Genomic DNA, 13,981 nt, shown 5'->3' with positions numbered 1-13,981 from the left:
CCATCCTCTCAAGAGCAACTAGCGATGGGCAATAAATACCAGCCTTGCCAGCAACGCCTACATCCCAAGAATAATAAAAAATTAAACAGCCTGTTTCATGTGCTCAGGACATCTAAAAGTACTTCGCAATCAATAAATTACTTTCGAAATGTAGTCACGTGTCTTGTAGCAAATATGATAGCCAATCTGTGACAGCTTGGTTCAAACCATTGAACTATGGTATCTATAAGTTGTAATAAATTAGTCTAATATATAAAAGTAAATTAATATACTGTATACCACAGTTGTTATAATTGGTGCACAGTACATTAATGCTTGTATTAATTATTTGAAAGACTCCAAGTCTATTCAGACACACAAAGATTACTTCTACTCCACCAGACTTCAGTATAACTAAACTGGAGGCTTGTAAAGAATAAAGACTCACACACTTAAGCCTTTACTTATGAACACAACAAAACAGAATTAGAAGCTATAGAAAACTAAAACAAATTGGCCACAAGTGAAAATAAAAGCAACTTTTAATACATTTAGCCACATCTCATTTTTACATGGACTATATTATTAAGTTGTCCTTTATATAAATCCATAGACTCACCATTCTTCAAACTCAATAGCACAGATTTCTATTTGGGTGGGGCAATTGTATTAAAAAGCAACTCTGGAAATGTCTCCGTGTTGACGTATGGGGGCTGGCGGGAGGTTGGGGGAGGGGGGGAGAAGAGGCAGGGAAGAGGAGGAAAGTGAGATCCTTGAGATCTCTGGAATTCCAAAGTGAGATGCAACAAACATTAACATTTCTTTTCTTCTGCAAATCTGGTCAGTACATGACTTCCATTATTCTCAAGAGTCCAATCTCATTTCTTAGCGGGAATCAAAAAACCCTCTTCTTGCCACCATTTTCCATTGACCGAGCTAGATTTGAAATAAATTACCAAATTCCAAATATAATTGTCCATTTTGGTCATGTAAATTATTTTGTCCACTTTGGTTTCTTTTCTTTATTCTTTTTCATCCGTTTCTTCTGTAGTTGGAGACCTCCTTTCTCTATAGAATCTTGTTTTCTTTTGGCACTAAAAAATTAAAAAAATTATTGTATAAATTGACCATGTGCTTCCCATTGACGCTGGCATGACCTTCAAGAACATCAAGTTTTGGAAATTACAGGATACCTCAGAGTTTTTGAGTTACTAAGGAGATAAATCTTCTTTCTTGCTTGCTTTTTGAAGTGAGGGTGTTGCGCGTTCCCTCAATTCAGTCTCCCTACACTATCAAAACAGGAGACCTAGAAAGTGTATGGATACAGGTTGGGAGTGACTCTTCCGCTACTTTTCCTTCTCCGTGTTTTCTCTAAAATAATCCATCCCTCAGCTACTTCTGGTTATCGTGTTCAAAACTGCTCAAGTTCATTCCAGAAACAAAGTAATACTTCGAAAAATACCCATTAATCCAAAAAAACAACTTATCCTGCACATAGGTACATGTCTCACCCTGGAATGCTGATAACTGTGGCATTCTGTCCTGCTGAATTTAATACTTCATTCCATTCATCGTCATTTCCACGGATCATATACCTGGACAAAAAAAAAGTCATGAACCTCTGCAGTCCTGAATAAGCAGTACACCATACTTCTAGAGTGCAAGAAAAACATGAATAAGTAAATACATAATGATCAATTATCTCAAACGGCTTACCACAATTCATGATGTACAAGTCGACAAACATGAATTTAACAAATAAAATGCAAAGCTTGTGTAATACCAATTTGTTGCCACTAATCACTACTGAATTTATAAAATACCATTAGTGAAAGGGTACTGGAGAAAGATCTTAAACCCTTTCATAAGTAGAGATTTTGCACATCTACACAAGATTAGTAATCAAGAACAAATCATTTACATCTTGACACTATATTCTGTAGACTAAGCCAAATAATTCTACAATGTCATAATGAATCAAGGTGCTACATATAGTACCTTCTAGTAACAGGAAATAATAAAAACACACTTACAGCCAAATCATCCTTTATTAGAAAATTAAATGCAATTCCTGTGTGGCCCCCAGGCTCAGGAAGTTTAACTATTAACTGAACCATATGGACTAGGTTAGTCCCAAGTTCAATCCCTGTGCTTTTAGTTGATCTCAGTGAGCACAATGATGGCGGTGCTACAACTGTCCCGAACACTCCTGGGTTAGGGATGGAAAATTGGCTAGGGCTCCCTCTCCTGGAAGAGGAGTGAGGACAGGATCGGGCTTGGCTGTGATGCTTGGCTGGAGAATCTGGAACTAGGGGTCATAGTCTGAGGATAAGGAGTTGGCCATTTAGGACTGAGATGAGGAGAAATTTCTTCAGTCATAGGGTTGTGAATCTTTGGAATTCTCTACCCCAGAGGGCTGTGGATGCTCAGTCGTTGAGTATATTCAAGACTTAGACTGATAGATTTTTGGATACGAAGGGAATCAAGGGATATGGGGATAGTGCAGGAAAGTGGAGTTGAGGTAGAAGATCAGCCATGATCTTATGCAATGGCGGAGCAGGCTCGAGGGGCCGTATGGCCTACTTCTGCTCCTATTTCCTACGTTCTTAAAAGTAAATAGTCTGCTAACATTCACCGTCAATGATCCCGCATGAATTATAACGGCTTGGTCAATTCCCTTCTAAAAACTATAATGTATTCTGATTCCACTACTCTTTCTGTTCGAGCATTCAATGTCCCAAGAACCTTCTGGGTAAGAATATCTCTCCTAACCTTGCCCGGGGCTCTTGTAGTGATTATCTTCAGTTACCGATGACTGGCCAATGGAAATAAAACCCCATGTAATTTTGAAATCCTCGATCAGAGCTCCTCTTAACTTGCATTATTCTAATGAAAAGATCCTGTTGCTCTGGAAATTGGCTGCCACGTTTCAGTGACTACAATTCAAGGCTAAAACTCACTCCTCTGCCCCAACAATATACCTTAAACTATCACCTGAAGAGCACCCCACTACAAAAGGGCATTTCCATTTTCCTAAACAGCCACTTTAGTTTCCAATTTATGTCCTATAGTGGGCAACATTTTACTGTGAACGCTGTTGAATTAGGGACTGGACTGAGATTATCCAACTCATTTTAAATAGGAACCTTGCACCAAACAGAAAGGAGAGACCCATTCTAATTATCTGAACTAGAATCAAACTCCGGTGCCAGAAATGAAAGGAAAGAACAATCCTTATATCGGATATACAAGCCAACTGTTTCTAATGCCTAACTAATGCGATTGAAGACTCACAGTCATATGACAGACAATCCCAGCACAAGAATACATATTCAATTCAAATATTTTGAACCAAAGCTTGCAGTAAGTGCATTGTGAAATACGATTTAACTCAAGGGGCCCCCGTGAATTAAGCCCTTTGAGCTTGAAAGTTAATAGATCGAATGTCCCGCAACAACACAGATTTAGTAAATCTGTAACTTTACTTGCATTGCATATCTCATAACAGTGTCTTACTGGGTTAGATCCATTCCTTTCAGTTTTTCAACCTCCTGTTTGTGTTTTTCTTGGAATTCCTTTGCTGCTTCCTCCTACATAGAGAAATAACAGTATCAATGCAAGATATTGAGAAATAACGGGCATTTCTACAGTATACGACATCTGGGATGCAACATTCTTAATCATCTTTCCAAATAACTACCTGAAATAAATTACTGGCAAATTCTACCTCTCAGGAAGTAAAAATGTTGTATATTTGTTTAAAAGCAGTAATTAAATATAGTCCCTGAACCGAATTCATTATTCTGGGCATTGACTACAATTGGTGGTAGGGCACGGTCACTTTCCACCCTTGTGCAGGGCTACAGGTCACCGTGCATCATAACTGCTGATAAAGAGATCGTCCAGTTTATGGATTAATTTGTAACCACCTCGACATTGCTCGATGATCAGGCAGTAGAGAACTGAAGCTTCTAATGAAAATAGGCATTCATGGGGTGAAGGCAAGAGGTGGTAGTTCTGCAAAATGTTGAGCAAGCATGAAGGACTAGCCAGGATTGTGCAAGGACTAGTACTAAGCATTAAAATAACCCTAGAGTATAAGGTATTGGCAAATGCTTAAGCTTCTGCGACTAGATGAAAATGCAGACAAAAAACACAAGTCTTATTTGCTGACTGCGACTATGAAACTATTCCCATTATACTTCAGCCACATTCTTGATTATTAAATAATTAATAATTTAACAAAAGGGTTCATCCATACCAGATCCTCAGAAAGCGATTTGATTGTAGGTTCCATGACTATCTCCTTTGCGGTAATCATTTGCTCCTCCACGGCCTTCTCCAGGATGTTATTAAAGAGCTAACAAACACACACGAAGAAATAAAGAGTGAATTTTTCCCAAAGGATTTTTGAAACTACAATTCAAGTGCCATATAAGAATGTCATTTTGCTCGTTATCTTATGTATCATTTCAACTAATTATTTTAGGTAGAATACTTTCCATTTAAAGGCAGCACATTGAAAAGAGATACAGGCATAACATCATAAATAAGCTGTTAAAGATACTAAACAAACTGACAAGATAAGAACATAAGAACATAAGAAATAGGAGCAGGAGTAGGATCATTTTAATAAGTACCAATAAGTTGGTGCATCAATTTCAGTGCTTTCTAACAACATTAAAAATAACTAAAAACTTAAATTAAATCAACAGTTGTAGGAAAAAGAAAAACAAACATTTTTTGGGGGGAATCACATCAGCGAAACAGGTCTTGTAGCTCTCATGCTAACACACTGAAATGTTAATGCACTTTATAACTTGCTTAATATCTGGGAGAGCCATAACTTGATATTTATAATTTGAAATATATCAAATACATGTACATGCAAGCCAGATACAAGTTTCTGACAAATACTAAATGTTCTCAATTTTGCTCCAATATGACAAGATCAGTTATTATGTGCAACAATTCGGTCTATTTCAACATACTGCTCTGTGGAAAGGGATTCAGTTTACCAAGTTCTTCCGACGATCAACTACAAAGAGCACGGTGTTCTAAGCGATTCAGTTACCTGGACAACTTTGCGGATTAACCGGTTGAAAAGGCCCATCAATTGGCTACTTGGAAGATCAATTTCCTTCTCGAGCCGGTCAACAGACTTGTGCTGAAGTCCAATACCCAACAGCAGTGCCTTAAAACAGGATGAAGCCACTGGTGAAACGATAACTACATTTTTAGTGAAAGTACACAATTTAAATTCTTGATAAGATGATTCTCTCTCATGAAGCGCCAGTTAAAGCTTTTATTTTGCAAATGCACTCAGAAAAGTAGATGCTACCGTACCATTAATGGCTAATTTAGAATATTTTCTAAAACAAATCTTGTTGGTAATAAAATACCTAATAATATTATGTAAAGATTTTAAATCGTCTCTAATGAAGGACTTTCCGATAGTTCAGTATTTACATGCACCACATAGAGCGGTCCTGCGCCATACAGACTAGTAAAATCCAGGTTTGATCCTGGATTTGTGCTTATTTCAGCTAAAACTGCACTTGGCATCCCTTAGTTAATGAAAAGGAGAAAATAGAATCAACCAGGATTTTAATTTCTGATCACGAGCCAATGACATTTGTAAGGAAAGTGTATGCCTATATGGAGAGATTGGAATGGACTGCAATGTACCATTTCCCACCCAACCTCCATTGAATGGTCTGCCTGGGCTCACAGAATGCTCCCTTGGGTGGGGTACCAAAAGGCTACAAGCACCTATGGGAACTGTACCCTGTAGAAGTCACTGTTTTGAGGAGGGGGCAAAAAAAAATTCAAGAAAAAACTTCTCTTTGAACTGGCTGATCTAGCACATCCAGTTCTCAAAGAAAGAAATCAGCTACACAGGACAGATGGGCAACATGTCAAATGTACATAAATTCCTGCACTGGGCCAATTGCTTACAACAAATGCAAATCTTGTATTGATTTAACACAATAGCCCTTCACAATAACAATACTTATGAACCAGCCAAATAATGCCTCGGAGCAAAGCAGCATTAACAGCATTATAGAAAACACCAAGTGAGATAGCTGTACAGGAAGCTGTCAGCTGTTAAACACCTGAAAACGCAGTACATAGAAAGAAAAATATTTTAATTATTAACATAAATCAACTTTTTCTACTATGTAACAGCATTTTAAAGTGTCTGCGTTTAATTAGTAGCAACCAACAATCACCTGCAGACCTGGAAAAGTTAGTCTGCTACTAAATCAGTTCGCATATGAATACACATCAGGAGTCACGTTTTAAAACCCCTACAGTTAACAAGAACTGCATTGCAAGAACTACTTGTACCATAGATGGGAATAGTGAGAAGGAAGTGAGTAGAGACCAGAGCCAGGTCTCTTAATCAAAAGATTATAGACAGGATTTGGAAAGGGATAGGAGGCCAGCACAGGGTGAAAACTTGGAAGGGGGTGGGATAAAAAAAAGCAAACTGTGACTAGGAACAAAGAGGGTATTTGGTGGTTGGGGGGGGGGGGGGGTGGAAAGAGGAAAAAGAACCACCAAACTAACCAGAAAGGGGTATTGAAAATGACGAGCCATTTCTTCTGTTGCTTCCAACACTTTTTCCCATTTTTTTTACCGAGGGTCTTTACAACACAAGCTGAATCACAACATACCAAACACAGACAATCTCAATTAGAATCAAACCACCAGAAAGTTAAACTCAAAATAATTGTATTGAAGTTTTGTTTAGTTTGCATGAGTTCACAGACAGGAAGTACAACCGCTCCACACCTTAAAAAGGGTTGATGTAAAACTCTTGGGGAATCCATTAAAAAAATTGTAAATATTGTCTGTAGAAACTCAATTTTTACGTCATATACCTTATGCACAATGTAAAAGCTGAAAACTATCGTAATACGTACAGACTGTGCAGCAGATAACGAGATCCCACCAAGCTGGTTCAAGAAGTACAGCTGAGAAATACTTGATATCATATCCATGATCAGGTGGTAGTCCACCATGTTCCGTGAGTACATCTCCAATCGTTTCAGGTCATATGGTGTAAACTTAGTTTCCAACTCAGACCTGCTTAGTGCTGAGAGAGAAAAGTAGATAAACAAGCTCAACAACAAAGCTGAGATATATATATATATAATAAAGCTTCAATTTGGTGTATTGGTCACAGAGCATGAATATTACAAGAGGGGAAAAAGTGGTTTAACCCCATCTTCTGAACCTCAAGACTGCTTTGTGTCCTTGAAAGACCTTTTCTGGTAGAGATCAGTGCCGTTTCAATTTCACATAGTTTTAAAATTGAGTTCTGGTACCATTACCAGCCGTCAGTGCAGAACACCAACTAATGTTACACTCCATATCATGAGGTTCATACAAGAACATTAATAACTGCAACAGAAACAAAGACTTTGCATTTATATAGCACCTCATCACATCCCAGTGGTTCACATCCAGTAGTCACTATTATGTTGGTAAAATACAACAGCCTATCCGCACACAGCAAGATCCCACAATCACCCAATGAGATGACCAGTTAATTTGCTTTTGTGGGCTCAGTTGAGGGACGAATATTGGCCAGGCTACTGGGACAACTCCTTCCTTTCTCTGAATAATGCCAAGAGATCTTTCGCAACCAACTAGAACACCTTTCTTCAGCTCATCACCATAGATTGACCAAGTAGGTGGAGATGAGTAGTGCTTGAGTGTGCAAGATGCCAATGGGAGCGTCGGAGTGGCCAGGGAAAGCAATTGTGGCAATATTTTTCCATAACTGTGGTTATATAGGTGTACATATCACAGACATGGAAAAAAGTGATACACTGACGGTTCTAATCACTTCAGAAGAAACGTCAGTGTTTCACAATGAAATTCTTGAGTAAACTCTAGCGAGCCATTTCAGTTAAGTGACAAATTATTGCTCATTGACTGGCTATACCAATATTCTGCATTTATGGTATATAATAGGCATTTTATTCCACACTACCTCCAAGGTAATGCTCCCTCTAAGCTGTGCGCATGCACGGCCACGTAGTAATCTGCAAGGTCCCGCAGAAGCCGCTCACAGGCTTTTACATTGGAAATACAGCACATGCGCAGAAATTTAAAGGGACCGCACATTAAAAGAAACAGGCCTTACAAAACATAGTGCAGCCTGCAGGGAACATTGCTCCAAGGCTACGCTTACATCGAAGTTTTTGAAGTTAGGCTAGCCTACCATTTTATGCATTCTCTAATCTAGGTAACTAGATATCTTTGTCTCTGCACCTTGTGTGCCTTTTTGTTAACCCTTATAATTATTAGTGACTACCCCCACCTACTTCAATTATATTCTACACAGGCTTCAGTTGTTTTATGATGTTGTTGAATCTATTTGTCACTGCACATCATCTGAAATACACACTTTTTCCTTAAACAAAATATGCACTCATGGATTCTATTATCAGAAAATAAGCTGGTCACTTACATGGCTTTGATTCCTGTTTCATGTTTTTATTCTGAAGAATATTCAGTGCCACCGAGGGAGGGAAACTACTGAACTGGTAAGACAGGAGGGACAGGAACCGTTTTCGGAAATCTGTGGACAGACAACACATTGCTGATTTGTTCATATATCTCTATATTCAAACAGAATGCTTAAACAATGTTTTTTCCTTAAAATCCAATTTAAAATCTACCTTTTGTTTTCCACTTCGAAGCCCATTTGCCATGCTATACTATTTTGGTAACACAATTGCACCAAAATTACTAATTCTGATCACTTTACATCACCAGGATCATTTTCTATTCACTAATAGAGAATGCAAACGACTGATATTAACATATCTGGTTAAGCTACTGTCCATGAACAAAAATCCGAATTTGCAAATGGATTGCACATTTAAAAGAAAAACTTGAAGTTGGGCTCTTTGAACATTAGTGCATGAACAGTAAATTCCTTTGCTATTTTAATGGAGCTCGTCAGCAGAGTGCAGCGCAACACGGGAGCGGCCCCAAGCATTTAAACAGCACCGCAGCAGAGTGTCGGGAGAACGTGGAGCAACATGGGCAGAGTGAGAAAACAACCTGAGAAAATTTGCAAAAGTGAGGTCACAGTCGATGCAGCGGAGAAGCCCATGAAAGTCAAGGCAAGTCAATTTAGTATACCCTCTTAATATTAATTGTAGTTGGTTATCATCGATTTAGAAATAACTATCTTAGAAAAGGATAAAGAAATAATTAAGTAATAATCAGAGAAATTAATTAATTACTAACTGATTTGAAATCAAGCTAAATCCATTTACTAATTATAATCTAGACCTCTAGTGATTGTATTGGTTCTAAAAATAAAGTATTGCAAACTAATAAACAACTAAGTATTGTTAGAAACTAGGGGTGCCTAAAAATATATGGCTTTTAAATAATAAGTTTTGTTTTCCTGGGAAGCTTGCATTAGAATTTGAGACAGTCTTTTTAATCAGTTAGATTAAGTGAAACATAAACATTCCACACGGGGACCCATAGGATGGTCCTGCCAGGCTAGTTATCTGTTGTTTGTAAGTTAGGGTTTGGACTTTGTTAATGTATCTTTAATTTGGCCAGTGAAGGCCCAGCCTATGTTTCTTCCATTATTACTAATAACCATATTATAATCTCCACAGATAGAATTTGGAGTTTGTGTAGCAGAACTGCTTGTGAAGATAATTAAAAGTTAATTAGGAAAAGACATAGAGAAGGATAAGGTATCCATCTTAGAATGGGCCATTTGCTAGATGAAGGTGAGATAGCGACTGATTAATGTGCGACAGCTCTGACTGGGGCCATGATTAAGAGGGACAGGGCCGGGCCTTGTACTTGCTGGGAAAAAGGGGGAGTGTAAAAAGAGATAAGATGGATTCCAATGGAGGAACCTTCAAAATGTAAAAACAAGAAAGATAAATTGGATAAAGTAATGAGACCTTCTTTTGGGGAGGGCTTTCATCCAAACACCAAGACAAAGAACTTAAGCTGTCATTGGTTGATGAAGTTTTGGAGGAACCTCTATAGGTTAAATGGTCTCGTCATTAACTTGGCCTTAGGCCCACCCATAAAAAGAGAATAAAAAGTGACACCCCAAGGGCTTGCACACAGACGGTGGAAGGGAGAGCCGAACAGCTGGTCGAACGCTCTTTTAAGAATGATCCCATGCTTACTATCGAAGGCCCGAGAGAGAGACCAGAAGCCAGAGAACTGTTTACGCATGCCAGCCGTCTGTCCGATCGGGTCAGATATCAGCTGCTTGTCACGGTCGTATGTTTTTGCTGTATTACTAGTGTGTTATATTCCGTCCTAAACTCTGATTAAACACAATATACCCACCATATTGGTTTGCACTTGATCCTGTTTACCAGAGATACGTGAATCTCAACAGTATTCAGGGTAAGCATTTAAGATAAGTATCTAAGGGGATAAAATAAACTTAGTAAGGGATACCAACACTAAAGGGATCTGAAATTGTATTAAAGAAGAACCTGGTATACATAAATATGAAATAAAGGAATAATAAATTGGGAGTTAAAGGAGTACCAAGATAGAACACACACACACGCACGTAGAATGGGACAGGAGGGGAACAGCCAAGTCATGGTCCATGTAGGAACCAATGACAAAGGAAAAGGGCCGAGGTCCTGCAGTCAGAGTTTCGGTAGCTAGGGAGGAAGCAAAAAAAGCAGGACCTCAAGGTGCAACGCACTAGTGAGTATAGGAATAGTAGGATGCGTCAGGTTAATGCATGGCTGGAGAAATGGGCAGAACGGAGAGCTTCAAATTCCTGGGGCATTGGGACTAGTTCTGGGGCAGGAGGGATCTGTTCAAGATGGACGGGTTGCACCTCAACAGAGCTAGGACCAATGTCCTTGCGGGGAGGTTAACTAGTGCTGTGGGGGATGGGCACCAGGATGAAACATTAGAGAGGAGAAACAAGGTGCACAGAAGACTGGGGAAAAACAAATAGCACTAGAGTAAGGAATAGTTCAGAAGTAGGGATCAGACAGGGGGCAAATGAGAGGCAGTCCAACATGAGTTTGGCGTGCATGTGCGTAAATGGATGTAGTGTGGTAAATAAGGTTGGTGAGCTGCAGGCACAAGTCGCTATATGGGACTATGATATAGTGGCAAAAACAAAAAACTGGCTTAAAGATGGAGAGGATTAGGAACTTAATATTCCTGGCTACAAGATAGTCAGGAAAGGTAGGAAAGGAAAGAAAGGAGGGAGTGGCAGTATTGATCAAATAAACTATTAAAAGCACTGGAGAGGGATGATGATATGAGGGGTCAAAGACAGAATCTATGTGGTTTGAATTAAGGAAGAATAGAGGAGCTATTACATTACTGGGTGTATACTATAGGCCACCAAATAATGGGAAGGAGACAGAGGAGCAGATTGGCAGGCAAATTACAGAAAGATGCAAGAACTATAGAGTAGTGATAATGGGAGACTTCAATTATCTCAATATAGACTGGGATAGTAACTGAGTAAAGTGCAAAGATGGGGAGAAATTCCTGAAACGTGTACAAAAGAACTTTCTTGATCAGTGTGTTTCCAGCCCAACAAGGAAGGAAGCAGTGCTGCATCTAGTTCTGGGAAATGAAGTGGTGGAGCAAGCAGAGCATGTTTCAGTGGGAGTATATTTGGGAAACAGTGATCATAATATTAGGCTTAGAATAGTTAGGGAAAAGGACAAGGAACAATCAAACGTAAAAATACTTACCTGGAGGAGGACTAATTTCAATGAGTTAAAAAGGGACCTGGCCCAGGTGGATTGGAATCAAAAATTGGTAGGCAAAACAGCAATTGAACAATGGGAGGCCTTCAAGGAGGAGATGGTTCAGGTACAGAGTAGATACATTCCCACAAGGGGAAAGGAAGGATATCCAAAGCTAGAGCTCCCTAAAGGATTAAAGATATAGAGGTTGAAATGAAACAGAAAAGGAGGCTCATGACAAATGTACGGTTCATAATCGAGGAGAGAACCAAGCAGAATACAGAAAGTACAGAGGAGATATAAAAAGGGGAATAAGCAAGGCAAAAACAGAGTATGAGAATAGATTAGCGGCTAACATAAAACAGAAGCCAAAAGTCTTTTATAAACATATAAATAGTAAAAAGGTAGTCAAAGGAAGAGAGGGGCCAATTAGGGGCAAAAAAGATCTTATGGAGGGAGAGGGTATGGCTGAGGTACTAAATAAATACTTTGCTTTGGTCTTCCCTAGCGGATACTGCCAATGTAGCAGTAAAGGAGGAGGAAGTAGTGATATTGTATAGGATAAAAATAGATAGAGGAGTGTTGTGTATGTACCTTTAAGGGAATAACGGGTCTTAGACTGCAGTACCGGCAGTGACCACCCCTGTATAAAAGGCCCTAGCAGGCTTCTGTAGTTTCAGTTTCAAGCTGCCTCTTGTTCAGTAAAGTACCTGTTAAACTGTTCTCCCGAAGTCCGTGTATGATTGAGGCGCGGACTTTACAAGGAGGTACTTAAAAGGTTGGCAGTACTCATTGTAGAAAAGTCACCTGGTCCAGATGGGAGGCATCCTAGGTTACTGAGGGAAGGGTAGAAATTGCAGAGGCTCTGGCCACAATATTTCAATACTCCTTAGATATGCGGGGGGTGCCAGAAGACTGGAGGATTGCAAATGTTGCACTCCTGTTCAAAAAGGGAGAGGGGGACAAACACAGCAATTACAGGCCAGTCAGCCAAACGTCAGTGGTGGGGAAATTTTGAGAGACAATAATCTGGGACAAAATTAATTGGCACTTGTAAAAGTATGGGCTAATAAATGAAAGTCAACACAGATTTAGTAAAGGAAAATCATGTTTGACTAACTTGATTGAGTTCTTTGATGAAGTAATGGAGAAGGTTGATGAGGATAGTGTAATTGTTGTCGTGTATATGGACTTTCAAAAGGCATTTGATAAAGTACCACATATTAGACATGTTAGTAAAATGAAAGCCCATGGGATTAAAGGGCCAGTAGCAGCATGTTACAAAATTGGCTAAGGGACAGCAAGCAGAGAGTAATGGTGAACAGATGTTTTTCAGACTGGAGGGAGATATACAGTGGTGTTCCCCAGGGGTCGGTATTAGGACCACTGCTCTTTTTGATAAATATAAATGACCTGCACTTGGGTATAATTTCAAAGTTTGCTGATGACACGAATCTCGGAAATGTAGTAAACCATGTGGAGGATAGTAACAGACTTCAGGAGGACATAGACAGACTGGTGAAATCGGCAGACACATGGCAGATGACATTTAACGCAGAGAAGTGTGAAGTGATACATTTTGGTAGGAAGAATGAGGAGAGGCAATATAAACTAAATGGTAAAATTTTAAAGGCGGTGCAGGAACAGAGAGATCTGGGGGTGTATGTACACAAATCTTTGACGGTGGCAGGATAAGTCAAGAAGGCTGTTAAAAAAGCATGTGGGATGCTTATATTTATTAACAGAGGCATAGAGTACAAAAGCAGCAAGTTATGCTAAACTTTTATAAGACACTGGTTAGGCCTCAACTGGAGTATTGTGTTTAATTCTGGGCACCACACTTTAGGAAGGATGTCAAGGCCTTAGAGATAGTGCAGAAGAGATTTACTAGAATGGTACAAGGGGTGAGGGACTTCAATTACGTGGATAGACTGGAGAAGCTGGGGTTGTTCTCCTTAGAGCAGAGAAGATCAAGAGGAGATTTGACAGAGGTGTTCAAAATCATAAACGGTTTTGATAGAGTAAATAAGGAGAAACTGTTTCCAGTGACAGAAGGGTCAGTAACTAGAGGACACAGATTTCAGGTGATTGGCAAAAGAACCAGAGATGAATGAGGAAACATTTCTTTTACACAGAGTTGTTGTGATCTGGAGTGCACTGCCCGAGAAGGTGGTGGAAGCAGATTGAATAGTAACTTTCAAAGGGGAATTGGATAAATACTTGAAGGAAAACATTTATTTACAAGGCTATGTGGAAAGAGC

The 13,981-nt window shown here is 39.2% G+C and overlaps 1 protein-coding gene across 3 annotated transcripts in view; it reads right to left on the bottom strand.

The window, feature by feature from the left end:
• Positions 1 to 503: 503 nt before the first annotated feature.
• Positions 504 to 13,981, bottom strand: part of nat10 (N-acetyltransferase 10) — a 64,971-nt gene continuing 51,493 nt past the window's right edge. For 2 of the 3 annotated variants that reach the window (XM_086008056.1, XM_086008057.1), the window contains exons 23-29: positions 8,465 to 8,575; positions 6,909 to 7,081; positions 5,054 to 5,173; positions 4,241 to 4,339; positions 3,496 to 3,569; positions 1,491 to 1,574; positions 504 to 1,073 (exon numbers count right to left, since the gene is read on the bottom strand). In XM_086008056.1, the coding sequence (XP_085864182.1) occupies positions 974 to 1,073; positions 1,491 to 1,574; positions 3,496 to 3,569; positions 4,241 to 4,339; positions 5,054 to 5,173; positions 6,909 to 7,081; positions 8,465 to 8,575 (761 nt within the window). In that variant the 3' untranslated portion in view covers positions 504 to 973. Of the gene's footprint in view, positions 1,074 to 1,490; positions 1,575 to 3,495; positions 3,570 to 4,240; positions 4,340 to 5,053; positions 5,194 to 6,908; positions 7,082 to 8,464; positions 8,576 to 13,981 lie in introns of those variants that run through there. The other variant, XM_086008058.1, reaches the window with a different exon arrangement.

This window comes from Somniosus microcephalus, chromosome 15 (assembly GCF_052327205.1).
Source record: "Somniosus microcephalus isolate GS21.2 chromosome 15, FLI_Smic_1.0, whole genome shotgun sequence".
In the NCBI taxonomy this organism is placed as follows: domain Eukaryota; kingdom Metazoa; phylum Chordata; class Chondrichthyes; order Squaliformes; family Somniosidae; genus Somniosus; species Somniosus microcephalus.
The sequence above is the reverse complement of the archived record's forward strand: the minus strand, read 5'-3'. Positions and strand labels throughout refer to the sequence as shown.